The 26,260-nt window shown below is 43.2% G+C and overlaps 1 protein-coding gene across 1 annotated transcript in view; it reads left to right on the top strand.

Moving 5' to 3' along the window:
- The first annotated feature begins 2,143 nt into the window (after window positions 1–2,143).
- Window positions 2,144–26,260, top strand: part of LOC124622875 (translation initiation factor IF-2-like) — a 168,455-nt gene continuing 144,338 nt past the window's right edge. The window contains exons 1-2 of the mRNA XM_047148669.1: window positions 2,144–2,147; window positions 16,566–16,813. Coding sequence (XP_047004625.1) covers window positions 2,144–2,147; window positions 16,566–16,813 — 252 coding nt within the window. The remainder of the gene's footprint in view (window positions 2,148–16,565; window positions 16,814–26,260) is intronic.

Genomic DNA, 26,260 nt, shown 5'->3' with positions numbered 1-26,260 from the left:
AACATGTTGATGCTCTGAACCTAGAAATTTGAACAAATCTGCAAGCAGCAGCTCTCATTGCTGGATAAAATCATTCAGTGAGAAACATTGCGAAAAACATGGAAATACTAACCTCAGCACAAAAAGGAGCACCTGTGAATGCATCAGACGAAATAGAAATACACACACACACACACACACACACACACACACAAACAAATAAACAGCTCCTCTCTGTATGTCTTTAGCATGTACTTTCCACACTTCAATACAAATGTTTCTACAAATATCTGCAGATCAAGTAACAAATACTAAAATATCGTATATATTTCCAAAATCAACAATTTTCAGCACTAATAATTACTAAACATTAATATACTACAATCATCACTGTTCCAGTAGCACTTAAGGTTTTCACATACTGTCCCATCTACGTGTATTTCCCCATCATAATGAATTGTAAAACAGTTGTGTCTCTCTCTTTGCCTGTTAGAACACACTAATCACCAAAAATTTCGAATTTTATGGTTTTTTCGCAATTAACTTGAGCTTCTTTGAGGTAACGTACACGCTTTATTTCAACAAAATGGGATAAGGGCAAGAAAGATATCGAGATTTAGTTCTTTATATAAAACAATCGTGGCTGTCTATTTGAAACGCCAATGTCTAAAACTGTCAGAAGAATTATCATGGTGTTTTCACATGTAACGTGAGCGAAGCCTATGGTACCATATAGGGTTTCTTCATAAAAATCGGATCACAGAGGAAACGTAATTTAAAGTTTTAATAATGCGAAAACGCGTCTGTCTGTTACGTTTTCATGACTAAACAGCTGAACCAACAGTGATGACATTTAGTATGGTGTTAGCATGAACGCTGAGGAAGGTCATAGGCTGTTTCAGAAAGTGTATGACCGAAGATATTTAGTGACTTACATAGTATTAGGTGAATTAGAGGATAATAATTACTCTTTGGAAAGCTATTTATTCCTTTAATTTTGAACCTTATCAGATTTGTGAAAAAGCTTTCACTGACTGATGTGTTCTACCCAATACGACTGAATTTTTTGAATACAATGCTTTACGTGTTTGATCCGTACTTCGATCTACACGTATATGTTCTGTCACCATCTATATTTATATCCATGTCAATAAAAGAACTGTAAAACTGTTGTACCTGTCTGTTTGTCTATCTGAACTCACTAATATCCTAATGTGCTATACAAATTTTCATGAGGTTTTCATGGTGCTGATAATGCTATAATACACCAGAGAACCAACAGATGATGTTAGTGTTTTACAACTCAGTCACAGATGTATTACGTCAGTGACATAATTAAGAGTCAAAATCTTATCTTCAGTATAGAATTTCTTGGCTAGGATATGCGGGTTTCTTGATTGTGCTTTGTGTATGTAAACATTAACATCATTTTGTTTCTTTCGATGTGTTTTATTTATATTCTTTGCTAGGAAAATAGGTTTTATTAAATTTGCTTTATGATATGGTCACCTACTCATTGCGTTCTTGGTTAGTTTAGTTTATGAATGAAAGTTCCTATATAACGTTCGATTCTTTCTGAATACTCCAGCACCACTAAAAGACTGAGGACAGTGCGGCCTCAACAATCCACTGAAGCACCTGCGCGAGACCTACTGAGCCTCGAGAACTTTGGACTATAACTCGCTCTTTGGAAACTCCCTCCGAAAGTGAGGCGTGACGTATCTCTGATCGAGGGTTAAGCAGTATCTCGGTCCTCGGAACCTGTCACTCACAGAGACTTAGTTACTGCTCAACAACGTAACTTCATCGAAGCGGAACTTTTGACGGTAATTGGAGCAGTGGAGAAGGTTATTATACACCGAATCCCACTTAATCCGAACAATTTACCGTTTCGTTTTAAACTTATACAAATCCTTCTTAGTCTACCCTATACCATGATCATTAAAAAAGCCAACGCTAGGCACTGCGTTTGGCGGACTTGGATGCTTTTTGCACTGATAGCTCTACACCGCTCCCTCCTACGTTTGTGAAGCAAACAGGCTCTTTGTCCATTCCTCCAGTCATATTACTTCAAACGTTGTACACAAAGAGGATTTACAAGTCAAAAATGAATTCCACGCTTACAAAGTCTTGGGCACGACTCTAAGTAGATACCAAGGCCATGATGGGTTTGTCAGCAAGTTAGAAAATATGTTTCTAGTGGTGTAATTACAGAAATCCCATTTATCCAGGGGCATTTAATGCCCCACATCTAATGCAAAATACTTTTTCAGTTTGCATTCTCCACAGCTGAGTTATCAGCGTGGCTGACTGCCCTGCAGGGGGACATATATTCGATACCCGGAATGATGACGTCATTCAGAGGAACGTATTTGAAAATTTATAATTCATCAAGGATATAAAGTCTGAAGCTTTTCTTCTAAGTGAGCAGGATACTGACGTCGTGAACTTCCTTAGACTTATTGCATGTGATTAATAAGTGGTCAGTAAAGGACGAGTCATAAACCTTTTTCCTGGGAGATGTTCTTTATATGTAACAGCGACTGCTAGTCCTGTTTGTCCAATAGAGTATGCTGGACATGTCGCACAGCTAATTTTATAGACACCTGATTTCTGTAAGTGAGAATGCACTGGTTTCGGATTATAACAACATTCTGTTCTTAGTTTTCTTCGTTAATGACTTTGTAACCATTTTAGGTAATTGTTTGGATTTTCTGAAGAAGACGCCCAGCGTTGCTGCCGAAACCAGGTTAAAACACAGTCTTGTTGCAATTGGTTGGCTATGTCATACAAATCAAATTCCTGCACAGTTTCCGTCTCACAGCCATGTTTATGCTTGTACAGTTTCGTCGTTTTATTGGCTGAGGTTGTATGTGCAATGCCATATGTCATTCCAAACTCATTTTGTCATTATAGATGTCATTATAATATCCAAAATTTACATCACAATCTTTTAGGTGAAACTGAGATACCTGTTCAACCATTTTTGATTTATTTTTATATTAGAGCGTAATGTGTATTTTTACTTAAAACCATGACTTTAGTATCATTTTTCTGATGTTTTCAAGTTATAAAGTTTACCTTTTGAGTGTAAGCGACGTAAAGAATATTGTAAATGATCCTCCCTCTTGTAAATGTAGTTGGTCATTAGCAAAGAGTATAATGATTAAATGAGCGTTTCTAGGAATTAATTTGGTTTCTGGTTTAATTCCCGTTTCCACTGTCTAGCAATGTATTCAGTACGTAATTATGTAAAACAAAACTGAGAGACTGTGACCCTGTCGCACTCTTGTGTTAATTGCAATTCATTTTGTTCTCTCTTAACCTGTATTAACTTAAATTTCGTTTTTTAAATACGGACTTTTTGCTACCTGTATTAAACGTTGATGGTAGCCTCGTCTTTCCATTACATTCCACATCACATTCCTCTTCGCCCTATCGAAAGCTTTCTCATAATCTAGAAGTGCAATCTGTGTCTCCAGATTACTTTGTCGTCTCTTTTCAGTTATCTGCTGCAGTTTTGTAATATTATAAATGTATGATGCTCCATATCTAAAACAATCTTTTTTTCCAGTAAGAGGGCGTCAGCTATTCTTTTCAGTCTGTTGTTAATTGCTCGTGCATATAATTTATATCCAGTGTTCAACAGACTTAATCCTCGGTAGTATGGACTACCGTTACCAGTTTCTTTTATATAGAGTGATACTACATTCGGCACTCTCCTAGAATTATTTGTTGTCTTCCATTTCTAGCATTCATTTAATAAATGCAAAAACCTCACTAGTAATAGAAACTTCCACAGTTAATAATGTTTGCATTATTAATACTATCGGATCGTGATGCTTGTCTGTTCTTCTCAGCTTCAATCCTTTCTGTGTCTCCTTCAATTTCATATTATCTCCTTCATCATCTTGATCTTATTCTGGTGTATTTCCGTTAGTTCAGTTTTATCTCTTTTTTTCTGTTTTCCTGACAGTACTTTGTCGAAGTTTCTTTTATCTATTACCGTAATGGCACAGAATATTTTTCCTATTCTGTAACTCGTTTCAGGAATTACTAAGATCTCTCTTGTCTGCCATGTACATCAATTTCAATGTTCAATGTCTTTCTACTCCAGGATTCTTGAAGAGTTTCTCTTATTATTTTCATGGCGTAGTTATATTTTTGTTACTACTGTGCTCTCGATTGTAATGTATTGATCTGGACATTTTAATGTAAACTTTTTGTTTCTCTGTAACTGCATTTCCTACGCCTTCCTCCTCCTAAACTTTATTTTTCTTCCCTAGTGCCTCCATCACCGCTTGGATAATATGTGCTTTTGTGCTTTTGCGTTACGTGTTTATATCGTTTTCTTTAGATTTATGTTGTAATACTGTGAGAGTCGCTGTTGAAATAGACTTCTTGCACTGTCTTCTTGCAGACGGTAGAGTTTTAAAGCTTATTCTTCGAGTTTACTCCTCGTAATGGTTTGTTTCTTCCGTCTGCAATATCAGGACTTATGTGGCTCTATGTCACTACTGTATGTACTCTTACGTCTTGTAACAGTCCTCTGAACTTTCTGTTCGCTGTGGCGTGGTCAATAATCGATGTATAGCATCTTACACTCCATGTGAAGTTACAAATACCCTTCTTTCTAGAGAAACTGTTGATGATTTTCATTCCGATATACGTCAGAAAGTGATGTAATATGTGTCCATCTCTATTTATGAATTGCTCTCCAAAAGTTCCAACTATACCAGGTACTAGCATTTCCCCTACACGAGCTTCAATGTCTCCACTTACAATCGTATAATATTTCTGGATTTGTCGTGGAGTGTCAGTTGCTTCTTTCCTTTCTTCTTCATTGGCACTATCATTGCTTACTTCTCTTTATATTTAGTCTTATTCACGCGATTGTTTCGTCCATGAAGGTACAGTCGTGAATCCTGTTTCTCTTTTCTATGTCAGTTAAGATTGCTAATGCACACTTCCCTCTATTGTCGGACTCGCTCAACCATAGACCATTACATAATCATCGACATTATTTGTCCCTTTTCATTTCTTTTTAGCTTTAGTGATTACTTACATTTATGTGTTTCAAGTCTTTAAGTCATTGTATAGTTGCTGTACCTCCCCACGTACATTCCAAGTTTCGATTTTTATAGTGCCGTATATTCCATTCGTTTGTTCTTATAATGCTTTGGTTGGTTCCCTTGAGATCCGTTCCGTTTTCTTTTATGAAGATTGTGAGTTCAGATACCGCCTATAACAGGATACCACTCTGTTGCCAGGGTAGTCAGGCAGTGCTGCTGCTACCCGATGCCTCCTGACATGCCTGTGTCTTATCGTCGTTTCCTGTCTTAGACAAAGATTTCAGTTTTAAAGTTGCGGAAACTCGCCTTTTAGTCTATCTCGTCTGATACCCTGATGATGAGAGAGGTCATAGCCCAAGGACTAAGCCATTTTCACCTTCGTGGACATGGGAACAGGATTCTCTTGTAGAGCTGCTAAGTGGTCGCAGAGGCGTTACCCGAGATTTTACTGCCTAAGCCTATTCGACGTCCGCTGGGAACCTGGAGACCTTGCCAGCCTTCAGCCCCCAATTTCGACTCATTGCTCAAATTAATACGTTATAATGCGACAGGATCCGATTAAGGAGCACATAACATCATACAACGTACACCAACTGTTTTTTTACCTTGTTGCAAGCTAGTCAGTACCAAAGACAGACGACCGTAGTTCATTTTATTCTACCTCTCTCTTATTCATGCAATAGCCTTTGCAAACTGTTGCGAACTGATATTATTACTGAAGATGCTGACTATATGTTTTTTATAATTTTCTTAAATTTTCATATAATCTTACATTTATTAAACCATTCGCTTTGATATCAAATGATGGCACCCTCGCGGGACGATAGTGTGCATCTTAAGAAATTAAATGATTTAACCACTTCCACTGCTTTTTTGTATTAATGACTATTTTGAAACAGATAATTACCAGTACTGTAAATGCTACAACTTTTGGTTACAACTTTGGGCTGATAGCTGAGATACTGACTAACTTCTACAGCTCTTTAATATAAATCTTGATTGGTAGTTTGTCAATTATTTATTATTGTTTCTCTGTAAGCTCATAAAATAGTTATTTCATATTTACCATTACGTAAGTTGTGTATGTAAGTGATATTTTCTTGTATTCACTGGAATTCTACGTCACACGCAAACATATATAATTCAAAACTACTTGTGCCAAACTCCTCCGTCCATCTCCTACTCCCCCTCTGTCTGTCCTTTTCATCCTTCCTCTCTTTCTTTCCATCTGCTACTCCCCCTCTCTTTCCACTTCCTTCACTCCCATTCATCGGTCCATTTCCTCCTCTTCCTTTTCTCTGTGCATCCCCTTCTTCCGCTTTCTTTGCCAGTCTCTTCCTAATCTGTATCTCTCTATCTCCATCTTTTTCATTTCTTTGTTCATTATTTCGTCTCACTGTCTCCTGTCAATGTCCGCCTCCTCTTCTCTCAGTCCATCTCATCTTTCCACTCTCATCCGCTTCTCTCTCCTCCTTCCCCCTACCTGTATACTCATCTCGTCCCCCACTGTCTCTCCTCACGATATCATCCACACTCTAGTGGGAATATGGTGATTCTTACCCTAGCAGTATTTTTTTTTTTCAGATTGTAGCTCATGTTTGTACCAAAACTGGTTTGAACTGTTCCAGGTGTTAAGGATGAAATCATAACCCGTACTTCTCCTGCACACGCAAATTTAAAATATATTTCGCACATATTTAACAATTTTCACATGAATCTGTACACATTTTTCACCTGTGTTTTTAACGAAGTTCGCTCTGCAATTTAATTTTCACTCAGCTCTTCGTTTATGACGTATCTTCTGAACTGTGTGTCGTACGTAGATATAATTCTGCTGGTACATCCAGTGGTATATATGTCTACCGCGTCCGAAATTTATTGCGAATTGCGTTAGTAGTAAAGAAGTAATTATTTAAAATGTCATGCATGATGCAGCTGTATTTCAAGCATCTCTGTGTTTATGACGTCATGTCTCCTGAACAAAGTGTATTACAATGAGAAAATTTTGCCGGTGGTATATGTGAATATATGTCTGAAAAAACTGTCGCAAATATAGTTGGCAGTAAAGTAGCAACATCCTGAAACGTCATGTTTCATGCGATAGATTTACCGCATGAAAAGCGAAAATGTAGTGAGCGATAAACCTGTCTGTCTTTCATCGCAAGGCGAGGCTTGTCAGCGAGAAAAAGGTTTGCAAAGGTTTTAAGTTACGTGTAATGTTTGTTGCATGTCACTAAGAGCTGTCACTCTCAAATACTGAATGAACAGGGTGCGGGAAGCCGCGCATGCGGGCTACATCGCTTTTTCACCCTTACGCTCACCCTTTTGACAGACAGGTGGTTAATAGCCTCACAGAGACTCTTTCCAGTTATTAAGTGGTATATATACCAAGTATGGTTGAAATTAGCCCAGGGTTTAGGGGGAGTTCTGGTACATACACACATTTTTATAATACGTATGGATGTTCCACGTCTCCTAAGTCACTGGAGCTATTTCGTCAAAACTTGGTTCAGTGGTTTGAGGTGGGAGGGTGGCCCGAGGGACCGGGGGGGGGGGGGGTGATTACGATGTTGATACAGATTTCAGCCTTCTCCGGAGGCCCATATGAAGGAACATTCACTGAATAGTAGTAGAGGAGACACTGTTCGTAGCCCCATCGTTCATTTGAGAGGTAGCTACTGAACAGTTGCACGTGTATTCGGCCGTACGCATCTACGCAGTCGTAGTTGTTGTAATTTATAATCATTACATTTTATTGGCGAATTAATGTTCGATTCTCAAAAACAAGCCGATTTTAACTAAGAATTTCACATGTATTGATTCGTTGTATGAAACCCATTCTCTCCTCCAACTGACGGCATGCATCTAAAGTTAAGTTTTTTTTAAAAAAAAAAAAAAAAAAAAAAAAAAGAAAGGAAAGTGTGCTACCGTCTCTCACACGTCTTTTTTGGAAACTAAGTGCTGCAATTATTGTTCACAGTATACAGGAGATGGACAAAAAGATGAAAGCACCAAAAACAGAACACATTACCATGCCTAACACAATGTAGGAAACCGCTGGCATTCAAGAAAGCTTCCAGTCGTCTCGTAATGGATAAATACAAGTCCTGTATGATTTTCAGGGAATTGTTATGCCATTATTTCTACAAAATACTGCAAGTCAGTGTAACGATAACGGAAGCGGGTAGGAGTCATGGCGCTTCAGTCGGGTGGGGCTTTGATCTCGGCGAGAGGGGCAAAGTACGCGCAATTTCTGTTTGTTGCAGAATCCTTGAACATATTCTCAGTTCGAATATATTAAATTTTATTGAGACCAAGAATCTTATGTCTACTAGCTTATGTGTACCAGTCAGCATGGTTTTAGAAAGCACTGCTCGTGAGAAAATCACTTGCCATTTTCGCACATGGTATACTGCAAACTATGGATGAAGGGCAACAGGCAGATTTCATATTTATAGATTTCCGGAAAGCGTTTGGCACGGTGCCACATTGCGGGCTGTAGGAGAAGGTACGAGCATATGCAATAAATTCACAGATATGTGAGTTGCTTCTTACATAATAGAACGCAGTAAGTTGTCGTCGACGACGAGTGTTCATCAGAGACAAGGGGATCGTCAGAAGTTACACATGGAAGTGTGACAGGATCGCTATTGTTCTTTCTATGTATAAATGATTTTGCGGACAAAGTCGGCAGCATTCTGCGTTTTTTTGCCGATGATACTTTTGTGTATGGTAAGGTGTCGAAGTTGGGTGACTGTATGTAACAGAATGCCTGACAAAATTTGTGGTTCATCTGATGAATAGCAGCTAGCTCTAAATGTGGGAAAACGTTAGTTAACGCGGATGAGAAGGAAAACCAAACCAGAAACGGTCGGATACAACATTAGTAGTGCCCTGCTTCACAGTGACATCGTTTAAATACCTGGGTGTGACACTGAAAAGAGGTATGAAACGGAAAGAGCATGTAAGAACTGCAGCAGGATATGTGAACTGTCGGCGTATTGAGAGAATTCTAGGAAAGTACGGTTCATCTCTAAAGGAGACGTACGTATGTCACTAGTATCACTAGTACGACCTATTCTTGAGCACTGCTCGAGTTTTTGGGATCCGTACTCTGGCGGATCAAAGGAAGACATCGAAGCAGGGGCGGGCTGCTAGATTTGTTACTGATAATTTCGCATAACATCCAACTGTAACAGTGATGCTTTGGGGGCTCAAATAGGAATCCCTGGAGGGAAGGTCACATTCTTTTCGAGGAACACCACTGAGAAAATTTAGAGAACAGCATTAGAAACTGACTGCAGACGATTCTGTTGCCTCCAACATGCATTGCTCTTAAGGATCACGAAGTTAAGATAAGAGAAGTTAGGGTTTATACAGAACCAAATGCATACTCGTATTTCGCCTCGTTCTATGGGCGAGTGGAACTGGCAAGGAAATGAAATGACTGGTAATAGTACGGCGTACCCTCTGCCACACGTTTTAATGGGATTGCGGAGTATCATGAAGATGTAGACATAGATCACTCACGACTCATCTCCACTCGACTTGCGACATGGCCGATGATGTTCGTTTCCTGTATGCTCTATAAATCTTCGATACCTATTGTGCGTATTGCACTCATACCACGTCCACTAATAATATAATTTTAATCTAGACTAATGAATTGTAAACCACCAATTGATCCAACACAACTTTATTGCTCACCTGGTTTCAGTTCACAAAACCATCATACCAGAGGGCTGTAACAATGCTATAAACACAATGTCGGATGAAAACTTACAGTCACAAAGCTAGACATTGATGTTTTAGACATATATTTCAGTGCAGTGGCATCACACCATAAAGTTACCTCTGTATTCGCTCACACAATATTTTCTGATCATTATAGCATCTTTTGACAGAAGATCGCTATCACAAACAAATATGAAAACCATAAACGTCAGGTTACGTCTTATATCGTGGCCAAATGGCAAAGATGGTATGAACAGAATTCAAGAAAACATATGACCATTAAAGATTAAAGAGCGCGGTTAGGAACGACTGCCGACCATATAGTCTGCTAATGTGATGCATCCATCCGGGAAATTGCTGTTCATGTGGAATGAAGTGTTTTGGCACTGCAACGGCTGTGTGTCAAATGGTTCACGGAACTCCGTAGACACGGCGAGATGGGACAGATCGCACCACTCAGATCTGCCCTACGATAAGATCAACACCTCACTGCGGGACAGATAGGCATCCTACTCAGCTCTGGAGTAATACTGGAACAGAGTAGCACATGGGTGACAGTCCGCCGTCGTTTATTATGGCATGTATTACGTGCGAGTCGACCACTTGTAAACACGTATGGCGTACACTGAACTTATCATTAGTGCCAGCTGCTGTGGCCAAGCCGGTCTATGCGCTTTAGTCCGGAACCGCGCTGCTGTTACGGTCGGCGGTTCCAATCCTGTCTCGTTCTTGGATTTATAAGATGTCCTTAGGTTAGTTAGGTTTAAGTAGTTCAGAGGCTAGTGGACTGATGACCTTAGAAGATGTTAAGTCTCATAATGCCTAGAGCCATTTGAACTATTCTTTATCATTAGTAATCCGTACATACAAACGCAGGTAAAGACGACACTTGCAAAGGGTGAATACAGAATCTTTCTGCATGCAAAATTTATTGTACACTCCTGGATATGGAAAAAAGAACACATTGACACCGGTGTGTCAGACCCACCATACTTGCTCCGGACACTGCGAGAGGGCTGTACAAGCAATGATCACACGCACGGCACAGCGGACACACCAGGAACCGCGGTGTTGGCCGTCGAATGGCGCTAGCTGCGCAGCATTTGTGCACCGCCACCGTCAGTGTCAGCCAGTTTGCCGTGGCATACGGAGCTCCATCGCAGTCTTTAACACTGGTAGCATGCCGCGACAGCGTGGACGTGAACCGTATGTGCAGTTGACGGACTTTGAGCGAGGGCGTATAGTGGGCATGCGGGAGGCCGGGTGGACGTACCGCCGAATTGCTCAACACGTGGGGCGTGAGGTCTCCACCGTACATCGATGTTGTCGCCAGTGGTCGGCGGAAGGTGCACGTGCCCGTCGACCTGGGACCGGACCGCAGCGACGCACGGATGCACGCCAAGACCGTAGGATCCTACGCAGTGCCGTAGGGGACCGCACCGCCACTTCCCAGCAAATTAGGGACACTGTTGCTCCTGAGGTATCGGCGAGGACCATTCGCAACCGTCTCCATGAAGCTGGGCTACGGTCCCGCACACCGTTAGGCCGTCTTCCGCTCACGCCCCAACATCGTGCAGCCCGCCTCCAGTGGTGTCGCGACAGGCGTGAATGGAGGGACGAATGGAAACGTGTCGTCTTCAGCGATGAGAGTCGCTTCTGCCTTGGTGCCAATCATGGTCGTATGCGTGTTTGGCCCCGTGCAGGTGAGCGCCACAATCAGGACTGCATACGACCGAGGCACACAGGGCCAACACCCGGCATCATGGTGTGGGGAGCGATCTCCTACACTGGCCGTACACCACTGGTGATCGTCGAGGGGACACTGAATAGTGCACGGTACATCCAAACCGTCATCGAACCCATCGTTCTACCATTCCTAGACCGGCAAGGGAACTTGCTGTTCCAACAGGACAATGCACGTCCGCATGTATCCCGTGCCACCCAACGTGCTCTAGAAGGTGTAAGTCAACTACCCTGGCCAGCAAGATCTCCGGATCTGTCCCCCATTGAGCATGTTTGGGACTGGATGAAGCGTCGTCTCACGCGGTCTGCACGTCCAGCACGAACGCTGCTCCAACTGAGGAGCCAGGTGGAAATGGCTTGGCAAGCCGTTCCACAGGACTACATCCAGCATCTCTATGATCGTCTCCATGGGAGAATAGCAGCCTGCATTGCTGCGAAAGGTGGATATACACTGTACTAGTGCCGACATTGTGCATGCTCTGTTGCCTGTGTCTATGTGCCTGTGGTTCTGTCAGTGTGATCATGTGATGTATTTGACCCCAGGAATGTGTCAATAAAGTTTCCCCTTCCTGGGACAATGAATTCACGGTGTTCTTATTTCAATTTCCAGGAGTGTATTAATGTGCACATTAGTCCTTATAAATCACGTGAATGGAACGATACAGGCGTTTCAAAAATTTTGTGAATGCTAATTTCATATATAATGTTAGTCTCGTTTTATTATCAAAGAAAGAGCAAAGTACAGACGTACACGATTTTACAATAGCTGGTCAAATAATACTTGGATCATTATTTGCTGTATTAACTAGCTTTAATACTGCATACTGTTATTTATTAGTTTCGGTTTGTGGCGTAAATTGTATTGGTGGACTATTCGTGGTCCAAAAAGAGATTATCTTAGGTTAAGATGACCGCTCATGAAAATATTTTCATTAGTCTATTCACTCGTTTTAGAAGGACAAATGGCCACATTAATACACTAAATCTTGCGTGTGAATGACACTTTGTATTCATTCCCTGCAGCTATCTTCTTTAAGTGCCTGTGTATATACTGCTTAGTAATGATATGTATACAATGTATTACGTGACATGGAGTAGCAAACTACTAGGTATATGGACGTTTACAGCCAATTATTGATGATTTGTGTGAGCTCTCATTATCCTATCTTTAACACTTGGCCATGATATAAGACGTAACCAGACGATAATGATTATTGTTTTTCATCTTTGTGATCGTGGGCTTCTCACATAAGTTACTGCAGTTATTAGAAAATATTATGTGAGCCAAGACAGAGACAAGTTGAAGCGAGGTGCTACTGTACTGATATATATATATATATATATATATATATATATATATATATATATGTGTGTGTGAACTGTCAATGCCAATCTATGTAAGTAACCTTACGACTGTAAGTTTTCATATCATTTTATTTGTCTGAGAGTGATAGCGCAGTCGTTAGCGCAACTGGACTCACATTCAGAAAGGCGACGGCTCAAATCCGCGTCCGATGGGGGTATGGTTATTTTGTTGTTTTTTTGTAGTTCTTTTTTCTTTTATTTTCTTTAAATAATTTTGTCTTTCCTTTTTCTTACCTTGGTTAATTTTTAAACTTCTTATTTTTGGTTCCTAAAAGTTTTATTCAAGCTTGTTTATCCAGATTTAGGTTTCCTGTGGTTTTCCTAAATCGTTCCAAGCAAATGCCAGGATGGTTCCTTGAAAAGGGTGTGGCCGATTCCCTTCCCCATAGTTGACACAACCCGAGCTTGTGCTCCGCCTCTAACGACCTCGGTATTGACGGAACGTTAAACCCAATCTTCTTTTCTTCCTTCCTTATTTGTCTGTGTATGTAACACTGTGTTTATTTCACTGTTGTAGCCTTCAAGTGATGATAGAGGAACAAAGTTGTATCGGTGCAGCTGGTGGTGTACAATTTATTATTTCAAGCACTTGACGGCTGTAGACGGTTGTTTCAGGAAAATTAAATACAATTTTAATTGGCTGCCATGTGCTTAAGTTTGTGAATTTGTGATTTTTCAAGTGTTCTTGGAGAACTGAATGTTCATACAAATCTCGAGCCTGCAGCCGGTAGTCGTTTAATTCATCACAAGATATTTCTATTGCACACCTGCCACTCACCATTAGGTAAGTCACCGAAGACGCTCATGGCTCTTCTGAAGATTACTGGCAGGTGTCCAGTCGAAATATCGTGCGATAAATTAAACTACGACCGTTGCAAGTCCAAAATTTGTTTGTGGCGATTTTCCTGTACCACCATTACCAGGAATTCGGTAAAATTTCAAATGCTCGCTACCACTGCAGCCGGAAAGAGACCCTGCAAGAACGGGAGCAACAACGACGATAAGAATAGTTCGACTTGGCAAAAGTGCAACCCATCCGCAGATTGCTGCAGATTTCCGTACTGAGCCATCAACAAGTGTCAGCGTGCTAACGATGCAACGAAACATGATCGATAGTGCCTTTCGGAGCCGAAGGTCCACTTTTGTACCCTTGAGGGCTGCATAACAAAGCTTCACGCCTCGCCTAGGTCCGTCATCAGCTACACTGGACTGTTGATGACTGGAAACATCTTGCCTGGTCGAGGGAGTCTCGTTTCAATTCGTATCCAACGGATGGACGTGTACGGGTATGGAGACAACACCATCAGTCCAAGGACCTTGCATGTCAGCTGGTAGGGGCTCTGTAATGGTGGGACACGAGTGCACTTGCAGTGATATGGGACCTCTTATACGTCTAAATAGACTCCGATGTGTGACACGTACGTAAACGTCATGTCAGACCACCTGCATCCATGCATGACCATTGAGCATTCCAGAATTGCTACAGAATGCCTCCAGAAACATTTTTATGAGCTTAGACACATCCGCCGAGCACCAATCTCCCCAGCCATGAACATTATTGAGCATATCTGGGATGCCTTGCAACGTGCTGTTGAGAAGAGATCTCCAATCCTTTTATTCTTACGGGTTTATGGGCAACCCTGCAGGATCCATGGTGCCAGTTTCCTTTAGCACTACTTCAGACATTAATCGAGTCCATGCCGTGTCATGTTGAGGCAATTCCGCGTGCTTGCGGGGGCCCTACACTATATTAGGCAGGAGTTCCAGTTTTTTTTTTTACTCTTCGGTGTATAATAAGATATACTAATTCAGAAACTACAGAACAATTCTAATAAACTGCTGTTTTATTTGCATTTGTCGTTCTTCTTTTATTGTGTGGTACTCGTCTCATTTATAAACTACACTTGATAAAATACAGGTCTGTTTGCTGTCCTGGTATGACGGGAAGAATAATATTCACCAATGGTCAGCTGTCACCGGAGCTGCTCTGCGTGCCTAAACACACTAAGTTTATTTTAGTTCTGTTCTCCTTGACGAGCAAATCACTGATCGAGCCCAGAGTTTGAGCAGTTTTACCCCTAAAGAGGATGGCTGCCGGTAGTTCCACAATGTTAATCGAAATAATTAGACTAAAGGAAATGAAAAACTTTTTAACTTACTTTCCAGTGGTGTTAGGTAGCGAAGAGACTTTTATCTAGTAAAAACGCAAATGTGGATTTAAGTGGTTTAGCGCCTCCTGCGAGGTCACTTAATTTACTTATTGGTTGTACGTTTGTACAGTTTCTCTCTTTCAACATGTATTTTTATTTCAACTTTCATTACCTTCTTATGTTGGAGCTGCACAATTTTACTCACCTAATTCCGAGTGATTCTTGACTGCGGCAGAGGGATTCGCAGCAGAAGGAATCAGGGAGGAAGTTCCCGGTGGGCACATGTGTGTGTGTCTGTGTACGTATGTGTGCGAGAGGGAGAGAGAGAGAGAGAGAGAGAGAGAGCGGGGGGTGGGAGGAGGGAAAGGGTGGAGCAAATTGTGTGAACAGAGTAGTGTCCTTTGCGTGTGAATTTCTGGAAGTTATTTGCTCTCACAACCTCCTTTCCCTACCCATGTCAGCTACAGGGCTTAGGCCTTTTCCGCTGAAACTCCCAGCGGGCTGGGTTGGCTCTGAGCACTATAGGACTTAACATCTGAGGTCATCAGTCCCCTAGAACGTAGAACTACTTAAACCTAACTAACCTAAGGACATCACAAACATCCATGCTCGAGGCAAGATTCAAACCTGCGACCGTAGCGGTCGCGCGGTTCCAGACTGAAGCGCCTAGAACCGCTCGGCCGGACCGGGCGGCCCAGCAGGCTGGGAATGGGATAGTGAAAACTGTAGGGAAAACCTCACAGATGAGAGGTTGAAGCGATTTTCATTTATTCCTTAGTCATGGGAAAACATTGGATGTTGACAGAGATAAAAATATTTTATTTTTTTTTGTGTTGGTATGAATGCGTGCGTGCGTGCGTATGTGTGTGTGTGTGTATGTGGGTGTCTGTCTGTTGACAGTTGTTATATTTTTATTTAAGAGCTTACATTTCTACCGTTCAAACTGTCTCCAACCTACGTAAAAAAAATCCTAGTATGTGCCGCTGTTATGCAGATAACAAAGACGCCTGAGAGTATATTCTAATGCTACATTTTCTCTTTTCTGCAGAAGTAGTTATAAGTGTTTGTGTTGCCTACGGCGGCAGATACGAAGAAGTGATGTAAGAAGTATCATTGCGGTACAAAGTCGAAACGAGTCTCATTCTGCCATGAGAAAAGGGATTTCGCAGAGAACACCATTGAGAACTACACCGTAAACTCCGGCGCTTCTCGAGGCGAAGCGTCAGCTGTAGCGGCTCCATTGTGTCGGCTGGTGGAATGGAGAGTATCCCGCGTAGCAAGAATTCCGAGACCGTGCGGCGGGCAACGAAATAAAAGGAAATACAGGGAGGAGGGAAGAAAAGAGAGCAGGGCACGTCAGCGCGGTTTTTTGTATTCGTGGGCGGTACGAGGCGCAGGCAGGTGGACGGAGGGGCTGCGCCGACCCGACAGCGCGAGAAGAGGATCCGCCTGCGCAGTGGACGGAGCGGCGCACCCGCCCACGGTCGTTAGGGCGCCGCCGGCCTGCCTTCCGCCTTTTCAGCGCCGCTCCGCTGTCCCTCATCTGCGTGCGGCGCGGCCAACTCCGGCTCCAGTTCCAGCCGCGGCTCGCTGGAGCGACCGGGCGGCGCCGCTCATTGTCCGGTCGGGCAGCGATTTCACGGCCCGCCGAGAGAACCGCCCGAGGCAGGGACGCCAGAGCGCGGTGCAGGCGCCCGCGGGCGGCGCCCGCCCGTTAACTCGATGCCGCGGCTGGCGGGCTTGTTTGCGGCGGGCGCCCTCTCCCGGCTGGTGAGCGCTGGCGCGCGAGGAAGGCAGGAGGGTGTAACGTAACCGTAATTGCCCTCGTCCTTCGAAGGAACGCCCGAAGGCAGACGGGCCTTCTTTCACTCAAAAAGACACATGTACATACGTGCTGAATCCCATCTGCTGCTATTCCTTTACCCATGTTGTAGATTATACGCGCGTAGGCATAAAGGATAACGTTACACATTTATTAAATAGATATTCTTTTACTTGTAGAAGTAAGGTGGCATCAACATGTATTAACTATGCGACCAATTTTGACACTGCAAAAATGATAGCGTAATTAATTGTAACACCCCTCCCGTTGCTTGTCCGATTTTTACGTGTGTTCGTCCCTGACAAACAACTTACAGAGAAATTGGGAGAGGAACTTTACTCAAAAATGGATAACGCTAGATTTAAAGGTGGCCCTGTCACCCGTAGTTAATCTGCGGAGGTAGTGTTGACGATAAATCACACCTATTTTCACTTCCAAACATGATCGATCACGAACGCTTAGGATGTTCAATGACATCAGACACATGCACAAAAATAAAATAAAGGAAAAGGGTGAATTTAGGATCAACTACTGAAAGTAAAGGCTCTACAGAATCACAATAATTTTATTATAACCTTCAGATCAATGCTGAATAAAACACAATGAACAATTTACAAATTATCTTCCCAACTGGCATTGCCAGTAACTGTGTTAAAATCGGTCCAAAACACGATCCCTTATAACATATATACAAAGAACCACTACACTTCAGAGTACTGTGAAACCTCTGTGGAAACAGCAATTGCAATTGATCCAACTATTTAACGTTACTCCTAACACAGGCATAAGCGGGAGCGAACTCACCGCAATATTCCTGTTGTAGCGGCGGTCTCCGACGGCGATGGCGCGGCCGTGCGACCGGCGTGTGGTTTTTCGGAAAGTACAATCCTACAGTGTTCGAACACCAGACTGCTGTCCGTAAACTACTCTAATTGCGATAATGTTTCCGTCAGCAATGAGCTGGCGCGGCTAACGTCCTCACAGAACGAAAGACCAAGAGGGGAGACGACTTGGCTGACGTCCTCTCAGTACGAGAGCCCAGAACAGAAGACAACGACCGACAGTCCAGCAAGATCGCTCTTCAGCTTTGTCTTCTCACCTCAACTTTTACCGAGCGAATCACACCTCTAGAAGCTCTCAAAAACCCAGTTTGCCAGTGCCGACCAATGTACTGCATGGGAATAGAACTCTTTTTCACACTTCTTTTATTTCTACAAAATTTCACAGGCAAACTCCGCCCTCGACGGCTGGGAAGAACCATAGCTGTGGGCAATAACACGTTTACTGGAAGTTTTCTCCCAAGAGACCACTCGAGATTCCCCGTCATAGCGAACGCAGATTCTCGCTTTGAAAGTTTGTTATTCGGGACTCCTGGCCTGCCCCACTTGAGTTACTCGAAGGCGTAAAATTAGTGGGACATAGGCGAGAGCACACACAGGAAAGCCCGTCCAGCTATCCACTGCTCTGTTTTGGTAAACATTTGAACACCTGCAGCCGCGCGTCCGTCAGAGTTTGCCGGCCGCTGTGGGCTCTCTAAACGGGTTACAGAAATCGCCCAGTTCACCATTCTTACCGTCAGACTGTGGCCTTCGGCGGTTAGGCGGGGACGTAGCCTAGCTCTGTCTCACGTACTGCCTTTTCGCAAAATCTTATAATTACAAAATCGTGGAATTCTCGCATGCCGAAGCGTTTCCGCATAGATTTCCTACTCCGTAATTTAGAGTATTACTCCAACAAAACCTAAAGCGTCACGTTAAATGGACTCATGTGAGGTGCAAGGCCGTTGCCACCTTACATAATATATTTCATTACCGAACCCGGCAATGCTTTGTAGGAACTAAATATATATGGGAATTAGATTTTTTTCAGTCTTTAGTCTTCTGACTGGTTTGTTGCGGCCCGGTAAGAATCCTCTCATGTGCCAATCTCTTCATCTCAGAGTAGCACTTCCGACCTTCCTCCTTAATTATTTGGTGGGTATATTCCAATCTCTATTCCTCCTTAATAGTTTTTGCCCTCTTCAGCTCCCTCTAGTACCATGATATTCCCAGATGTCTTAACAGATGTCCTATCATCCTGTCCCTTCTCCTTGTCAGTGTTTTCCACATATTCCTGTCCTCTCCAATTTTGCGCAAAACCACCTCATTCACTGTAGCACCAGTCGTCTGTAGCACCCCATCTCAACTGCTTCGATTCTCTTCTGTTCCTATTTTCCCACGGTCCATGTTTCACTACCATACAGTGCTGTACTCCAGACGTATATTCTCAGAAACTTCTTCCTCAGATTAAGGCCTATGTTTCATAGTAGTAGACTTCTCTTGGCCAGGAATGCCCTTTTTCAGTGCAAATCTGCTTTTGATGTCCTCCTTTGCCCGTCTGTCATTGGTTATTTTGCTGCGTAGGTAACAGAATCCTATAATTTCATCTATTTTGTGACCCTCAGGCATCATTTTAAATTTCTCGCTCTTCTCATTTCTATTACTTCTCATTAGTTTCGTCTTTCTTTGGTTTACTCTCAATTCATATACTTTACTCATTAAACTGTTCTTTCCATTCAGCAGATCATTCAACTCTTCTTCAGTTTCATTCAGCATGGCAATGTCATTAGCAAATCGTATCATTGATATTCTTTCTCCTTGAATTTTAACCTTTCTTTTATTTCCATCATTGCTTTTCCGATGCATAGATTGAACAATAGGGGCGAAAGACTGCATCCGTGTTATACACCCTTTTTAGTCCGAGCACTTAGTTCTTAATCGTCCACTCTTATTATTCACTCTTGGTTCTTGTACATATTGTATGTATATTACCCCTCTCTCCCTGTAGCTTACCTCTATTTTCCTAACAGGTTTGAACACCCTCAGCCATTTTACGTTCTCGACAAATCCTATGAACGTGTCGTGATTTTTCTTGTCTTGCTTCCATTATCAACCGCCCCAACGTCAGAAATGCCTCTCTCGTGCCTTTACCTTTCGTAAAGTCAACTTGATCGTCATCTACCATATCCTCAATTTTCTTTTCCATTCTTCTATATTATTTTTGTCAGCAAGTTGAATGCATTGCCTGTTAAGTTAATTGTGCCATAGATCTCGCACTAGTTAGCTCTTTCAGTCTTCGGAACTGTGTGTATGATATTTTTCCGAGAGTCAGGTAGTATGTGTGCCAGACTCATACACCAACGGGAATAGTCGTTTTGTCGCCGTTTCTCCCAATGATTTTAGAAATTCTGATAGAATTTGATCTATTCCCTCTGCCTTATTTGATCTAAGGCCTTCAAAGTTCTTTTAAATTAGATTCTAATACTGGGTCCTCTATCTCTTCTAAATCAATTCCTGTTTCTTCTCCTATCGCATCAGACAAATCTTCCCTCTCATAGAGACCTTCAATGTACTCATTGCAGATCCGCACGTAACAGTGGGATTCCCGTTGCATTCTTAATATTACCACCGTTACTTTTAATTCCACGAAGGTCGTTTTGACTTTCCTGTATGCTGAGTCAGCCTTTCTGACAATCATTTCTTTTTCGATTTCTCCATATTTTTCTTGCAGCCATTTCATCTTAGCTTCCTTGCACTTCCTATTTGTTTCATTCCTGAGTGATGTGTATTTCTGTACTCCGGAATGTCCGTGAACTTTTCTGTACTTCCCTCTTTTATCAATCAGTTGAAGCATTTCTTCCGTTATCCATGGTATCTTCTCTATACCTATGTTTTTCTTTCGAACTTCTGTGGGTGCCCTTTTAAGAGATTCCACCGCTCTTCAAGTGTACTGCGTACTAAGCTATTCCTTATTGCTGTATCTGTAGCCTTAGACAACTTGAAGCGTATCTCGTCGTTCCTTAGTACTTCTGCACCCCACTTTTTTGCACATTGATTCTTCCTGACCATTTTCTTAAACTTTATCCTGCTCTTCATCACTACTAAATTGTGAACTGAGTCTGCATCACCTCCTGGGTACGTCTTAAGATCCAGTATTAGATTTCGGAATCTATTCCTGTCCATGTTGTAATATAGCTGATATTTTCCTGTTTCACCCGGCCTTTTCCTATTATACCTCATACTCTTGTGATTCCTGTAAACCGTATTCGCTTTTACTAGCTGAAATTTATTACAGATTTCATTTAGGCCTAGTGTCTCCTCTCTCTCATTCCTTGTCCCAAGCCCATATTCTCCTGTAACCTTTTCTTCTATTCCTTCCATGCCACCGCATTCCAGTCCCCTATGACTATTAGATATTCATCTCCCTTTACGTGCTGTATTACCTTTTTAATGTCCTCATGTACATTCTCTCTCTCTTCACGCCGGCTGGTGTGGCCAAGCGGTTCTAGGCGCTTCAGTCTGGAGCCGAACGACCGCTATGGTCGCAGGTGGGCACATGGATGTGTGTGATGTCCTTAGGTTAGTCAGGTTTATGTAGTTCTAAGCTCTAGGGGACTGATGAAATCAGATGTTAAGTCTCATAGTGCTCAGAGACATTTGAACCATTTCTCTCTTCATCTTCAGCTTGCGACGTCGGCATTTATGAAATACACTCCTGGAAATTGAAATAAGAACACCGTGAATTCATTGTCCCAGGAAGGGGAAACTTTATTGACACATTCCTGGGGTCAGATACATCACATGATCACACTGACAGAACCACAGGCACATAGACACAGGCAACAGAGCATGCACAATGTCGGCACTAGTACAGTGTATATCCACCTTTCGCAGCAATGCAGGCTGCTATTCTCCCATGGAGACGATCGTAGAGATGCTGGATGTAGTCCTGTGGAACGGCTTGCCATGCCATTTCCACCTGGCGCCTCAGTTGGACCAGCGTTCGTGCTGGACGTGCAGACCGCGTGAGACGACGCTTCATCCAGTCCCAAACATGCTCAATGGGGGACAGATCCGGAGATCTTGCTGGCCAGGGTAGTTGACTTACACCTTCTAGAGCACGTTGGGTGGCACGGGATACATGCTGACGTGCATTGTCCTGTTGGAACAGCAAGTTCCCTTGCCGGTCTAGGAATGGTAGAACGATGGGTTCGATGACGGTTTGGATGTACCGTGCACTATTCAGTGTCCCCTCGACGATCACCAGTGGTGTACGGCCAGTGTAGGAGATCGCTGCCCACACCATGATGCCGGGTGTTGGCCCTGTGTGCCTCGGTCGTATGCAGTCCTGATTGTGGCGCTCACCTGCACGGCGCCAAACACGCATACGACCATCATTGGCACCAAGGCAGAAGCGACTCTCATCGCTGAAGACGACACGTCTCCATTCGTCCCTCCATTCACGCCTGTCGCGACACCACTGGAGGCGGGCTGCACGATGTTGGGGCGTGAGCGGAAGACGGCCTAACGGTGTGCGGGACCGTAGCCCAGCTTCATGGAGACGGTTGCGAATGGTCCTCGCCGATACCCCAGGAGCAACAGTGTCCCTAATTTGCTGGGAAGTGGCGGTGCGGTCCCCTACGGCACTGCGTAGGATCCTACGGTCTTGGCGTGCATCCGTGCGTCGCTGCGGTCCGGTCCCAGGTCGACGGGCACGTGCACCTTCCGTCGACCACTGGCGACAACATCGATGTACTGTGGAGACCTCACGCCCCACGTGTTGAGCAATTCGGCGGTACGTCCACCCGGCCTCCCGCATGCCCACTATACGCCCTCGCTCAAAGTCCGTCAACTGCACATACGGTTCACGTCCACGCTGTCGCGGCATGCTACCAGTGTTAAAGACTGCGATGGAGCTCCGTATGCCACGGCAAACTGGCTGACACTGACGGCGGCGGTGCACAAATGCTGCGCAGCTAGCGCCATTCGACGGCCAACACCGCGGTTCCTGGTGTGTCCGCTGTGCCGTGCGTGTGATCATTGCTTGTACAGCCCTCTCGCAGTGTCCGGAGCAAGTATGGTGGGTCTGACACACCGGTGTCAATGTGTTCTTTTTTCCCTTTCCAGGAGTGTAGATACACCACCTAACCTTCTCCTCCCTCCCCCCCTCTTTCTCTCTCCATCCATATCCTATCTCTCTAACCCCTCCCTTCGTCCATCTCGTCCTCCTACCTCGTAGCTACATCCTCTACCTTCCCTCCCATTCCTTGTACATCGCTTATACCACACTCTCTCTATTCGTGTCCTGTTCCCTCATATCTGTATCCATATCCTCCTCCCGCTTCACTTCTAATAGTCACGGTTGGCCACACGTTTTGTCAACGTTCCAAGTTATTTTGTGCATAAGCTACAACAGAGCGAGACGAATCCGACTGTATTCATTTTCCCGTGTCATAATGGATCGCACTGGAAAAATGCTCATTCCATTTGGCTCCAAACGCTGTCTACGCTTTTCGTCAGTGTCATTGACGCCGACCAATTATAAGACGCCTCACTAGGGGCATTTTTTTCCAAAGAATCAAATCACAAACTGAAATCAACTGAATGTTTGGAACACACTAAACTACCATGACCCGACATCAATTCGGTCTTTGCAACACACCAAAGATGTGAGCACCACCGGTGGATCACTAAAATATCGCCACCAGTTGTACACTTATCGAGATGGCGCAGTGGTTAACACAATGGACGCGCAGTCGGGAGGACGACGGTTCAAGCCCGGCGCCATCCGTCATTTCCCTAAATCGCTTCAGGTAAATACTGGGTTGGTTTCATTTAAAAGAGCACAGCCGATTTCCTACACCTTCCTCTCCTAACCCGAGCTTATACTCCGTCTCTAATGACTTCGTTGGCGACGGGGCGTGAAACACTAATCTCCTTCTCTGCGATTGTACAGGGAGGTGTATGGAAAATAGGCCCCGAGTACTAGACTGCTCATTGTCGCCCGCCGATTATCCTCTATTGTTTCGAAACTGCTGCTTGGATTAGCTTATTTGGTTTTTCTTTACTATGTAATTATTATACCTTTATCTGTTTGTTGTTGTTTCTGCTCCTGCCGGGCAGTAGTTCGTGCTTTAACAGTGTACTAAGCTGTACTCGAGACCACTTTTTCCTACGGCACTCTATATTCTTTTACGGAAAATAACCGTATTAAACGCGGAATTTATTGTTATGAAAACGCGCGACCAGAGCTGTCAAACTGAAAATGACGTATTTCTTGTTTTGTTTTGGAAACGCGAGAGAGAAAAATTGTCAAACCGACAGTCACATTCCTTTTATTGAGACTTTCGTACAAAAATGCCATCCAAATTTCCGATTTTCTGGTGGATTTTCCAGAAATTTTCTTTCATGTAAACCTTGTACTGACAACTAAGAGTACAGAAGTAATCAGCTAATTCGGTCGGACCGTTCTCATATGATGACCTTTCAGAAATGAGGCAATTGATATTTATTTATGTAGGTAAAATCACGGCTGTTGGTATTGCTTACATTTAAAGTTTATGACCAACCGCATTGCTACGATCACTTCAACGACGGATCATATAAAATAAAATTCTAATTTTGGACCTTTTTATGAACTAGTTACGATGCACGCTATGCTAGATGAGCACTTGGCATTGCCCGGGTATGTATTTAATCAATTTTTTTTCAGTCCGTCTTCGTCCGTCTCTTTGACTAACCCGATCTTTGCCCCCATTATTTCTACACCTACATCTACATCCATACTCCGCAAGCCACCTGATGGTGTGTGGCGGAGGGTACCCTGTGTACCTCTATCGGTTCTCCCTTCTATTCCAGTCTCGTGTTGTTCGTTTCTCCACCTTACCAACAGTGTGGAGTACCTTGGGGCGTTGTACTATTGATCGAAACAAGAAAAGTATATCCAATAAACATGGGTCCGGAAACGCATACTTTCCGAGGTAAATATGTGTTTATAGGAAGCACCGTGGGACGCTTGGTTGCGGATATTACCACAGTCGATGAACTGGTGCTCCGTCAAATTTGTCGGCAAGGTATTAAGATGTCTTACTCTCAGTACTTAACCTACCATTATGTGATCTGCAGTCGGTTGCGTGGTTCGATTCGTGTTGTAGACTACATTAGTTTTCATCGTGTTTGTGTGCCTTGTTGTTGTTGTTCTTGTCGTCTTCAGTCCATACACTAGTTTGATGCAGCTCTCCATGCTGCTCTATCCTGTGCAAGCTTTTTCATCTCCAGGCAACTACGGCACCCTCCATCCTTCTGAATCTTCTTAGTGTATTTATTTCTTGGTCTTCTTCCACGATTTTTACCTTCCACGCTGCCCTCCAATACAAACTTGGTGATTCCTTGGCGCCTCCGAACATGTACTACCAACCAATCCCTTCTGCAGGTCAAGTTGTGCGATAAATTCCTCTTCTCCCCAATTCTATTCAGTACCCCTTCATTAGTTAGGTGATCCACCCATCCAATCTTCAGCATTCTTCTGTAGCCCCACATTTCGAAAGCTTCTATTCACTTCTTGTCTAAAATATTTGACGTCCATGTTTCACATCCATACATGGATACACTCCATACAAATACTTTCAGAAAATACTTCCTGACACTGAAATCTATACTCGATGTTAATAAATTTCTCTTCTTCTGAAACGCTTTCCTTGCCATTGCCAGTCTACATTTTATGTTCTCCCTAATTTGACCATCATCAGTGATTTGGCTCCCTAAATAGCAATACTCATCCACTATTCTAAGTGTCTCATTTTCCAATCTAACTACCTCAGCATCACCTGATTTAATTAGACTACATTATATTATCCTCGTCTTGCTTTCGTTAATGTTCATCTTGTATCTTCCTTTAAAGATACTGTCTATTCTGTTCAACTGCTCTTCCAGGTCTTTTACTGCCTCTGACAGAATTACAACGTCATCGGCAAACCTTAAAGTTTTTATTTCTTCTCCATTGATTTTAATTCCTACTGCGAATTTTTTTGTTTCCTTTACTGCTTGCTCAATATATAGATTGAATAACACTGGGGATGGGCCACAACCCTTTCTCACTCCCTTCCCAACCACTGCTTCCCTTTCATGCCCCTCGATTCATAACTGCCATCTGGTTTCTGCACTAATTGTAAATAGCCTTTTGCTCCCTGTATTTGGCCCCTGACACTTTCAGGATTTGAAAGAGAGTATTCCAGTCAACATAGTCAAAAGTTTTCTCTAAGTCTACAAGTGCTAGAAACGTAGGATTGCCTTTCCTTAATCTATCTTCTAAGATTAGTCTTAGGGTCAGTATTGCCTCACGTACTTACTTACTTACTCTTGGCGCGCCGGCTGGAGTGGACGACGGTTCTAGGCGCTACAGCCTGGAGCCGGGCGGCCGCTACGGTCGCAGATTCGAATCCTGCTTCCTGCATGGATGTGTGTGATGTCCTTAGGTTTGTTAGGTTTAATTAGTTCTAAGTTCTAGGCGAGTGATGACCTCAGAAGTTAAGTCGCATAGTCCTCAGAGCCATTTGAACCATTTGAACTCTTGGCTCT

Source organism: Schistocerca americana, chromosome 7 (assembly GCF_021461395.2).
Source record: "Schistocerca americana isolate TAMUIC-IGC-003095 chromosome 7, iqSchAmer2.1, whole genome shotgun sequence".
Classification (NCBI taxonomy): Eukaryota; Metazoa; Arthropoda; class Insecta; order Orthoptera; family Acrididae; genus Schistocerca; species Schistocerca americana.
This window is presented reverse-complemented; position numbering and strand designations above follow the sequence as displayed.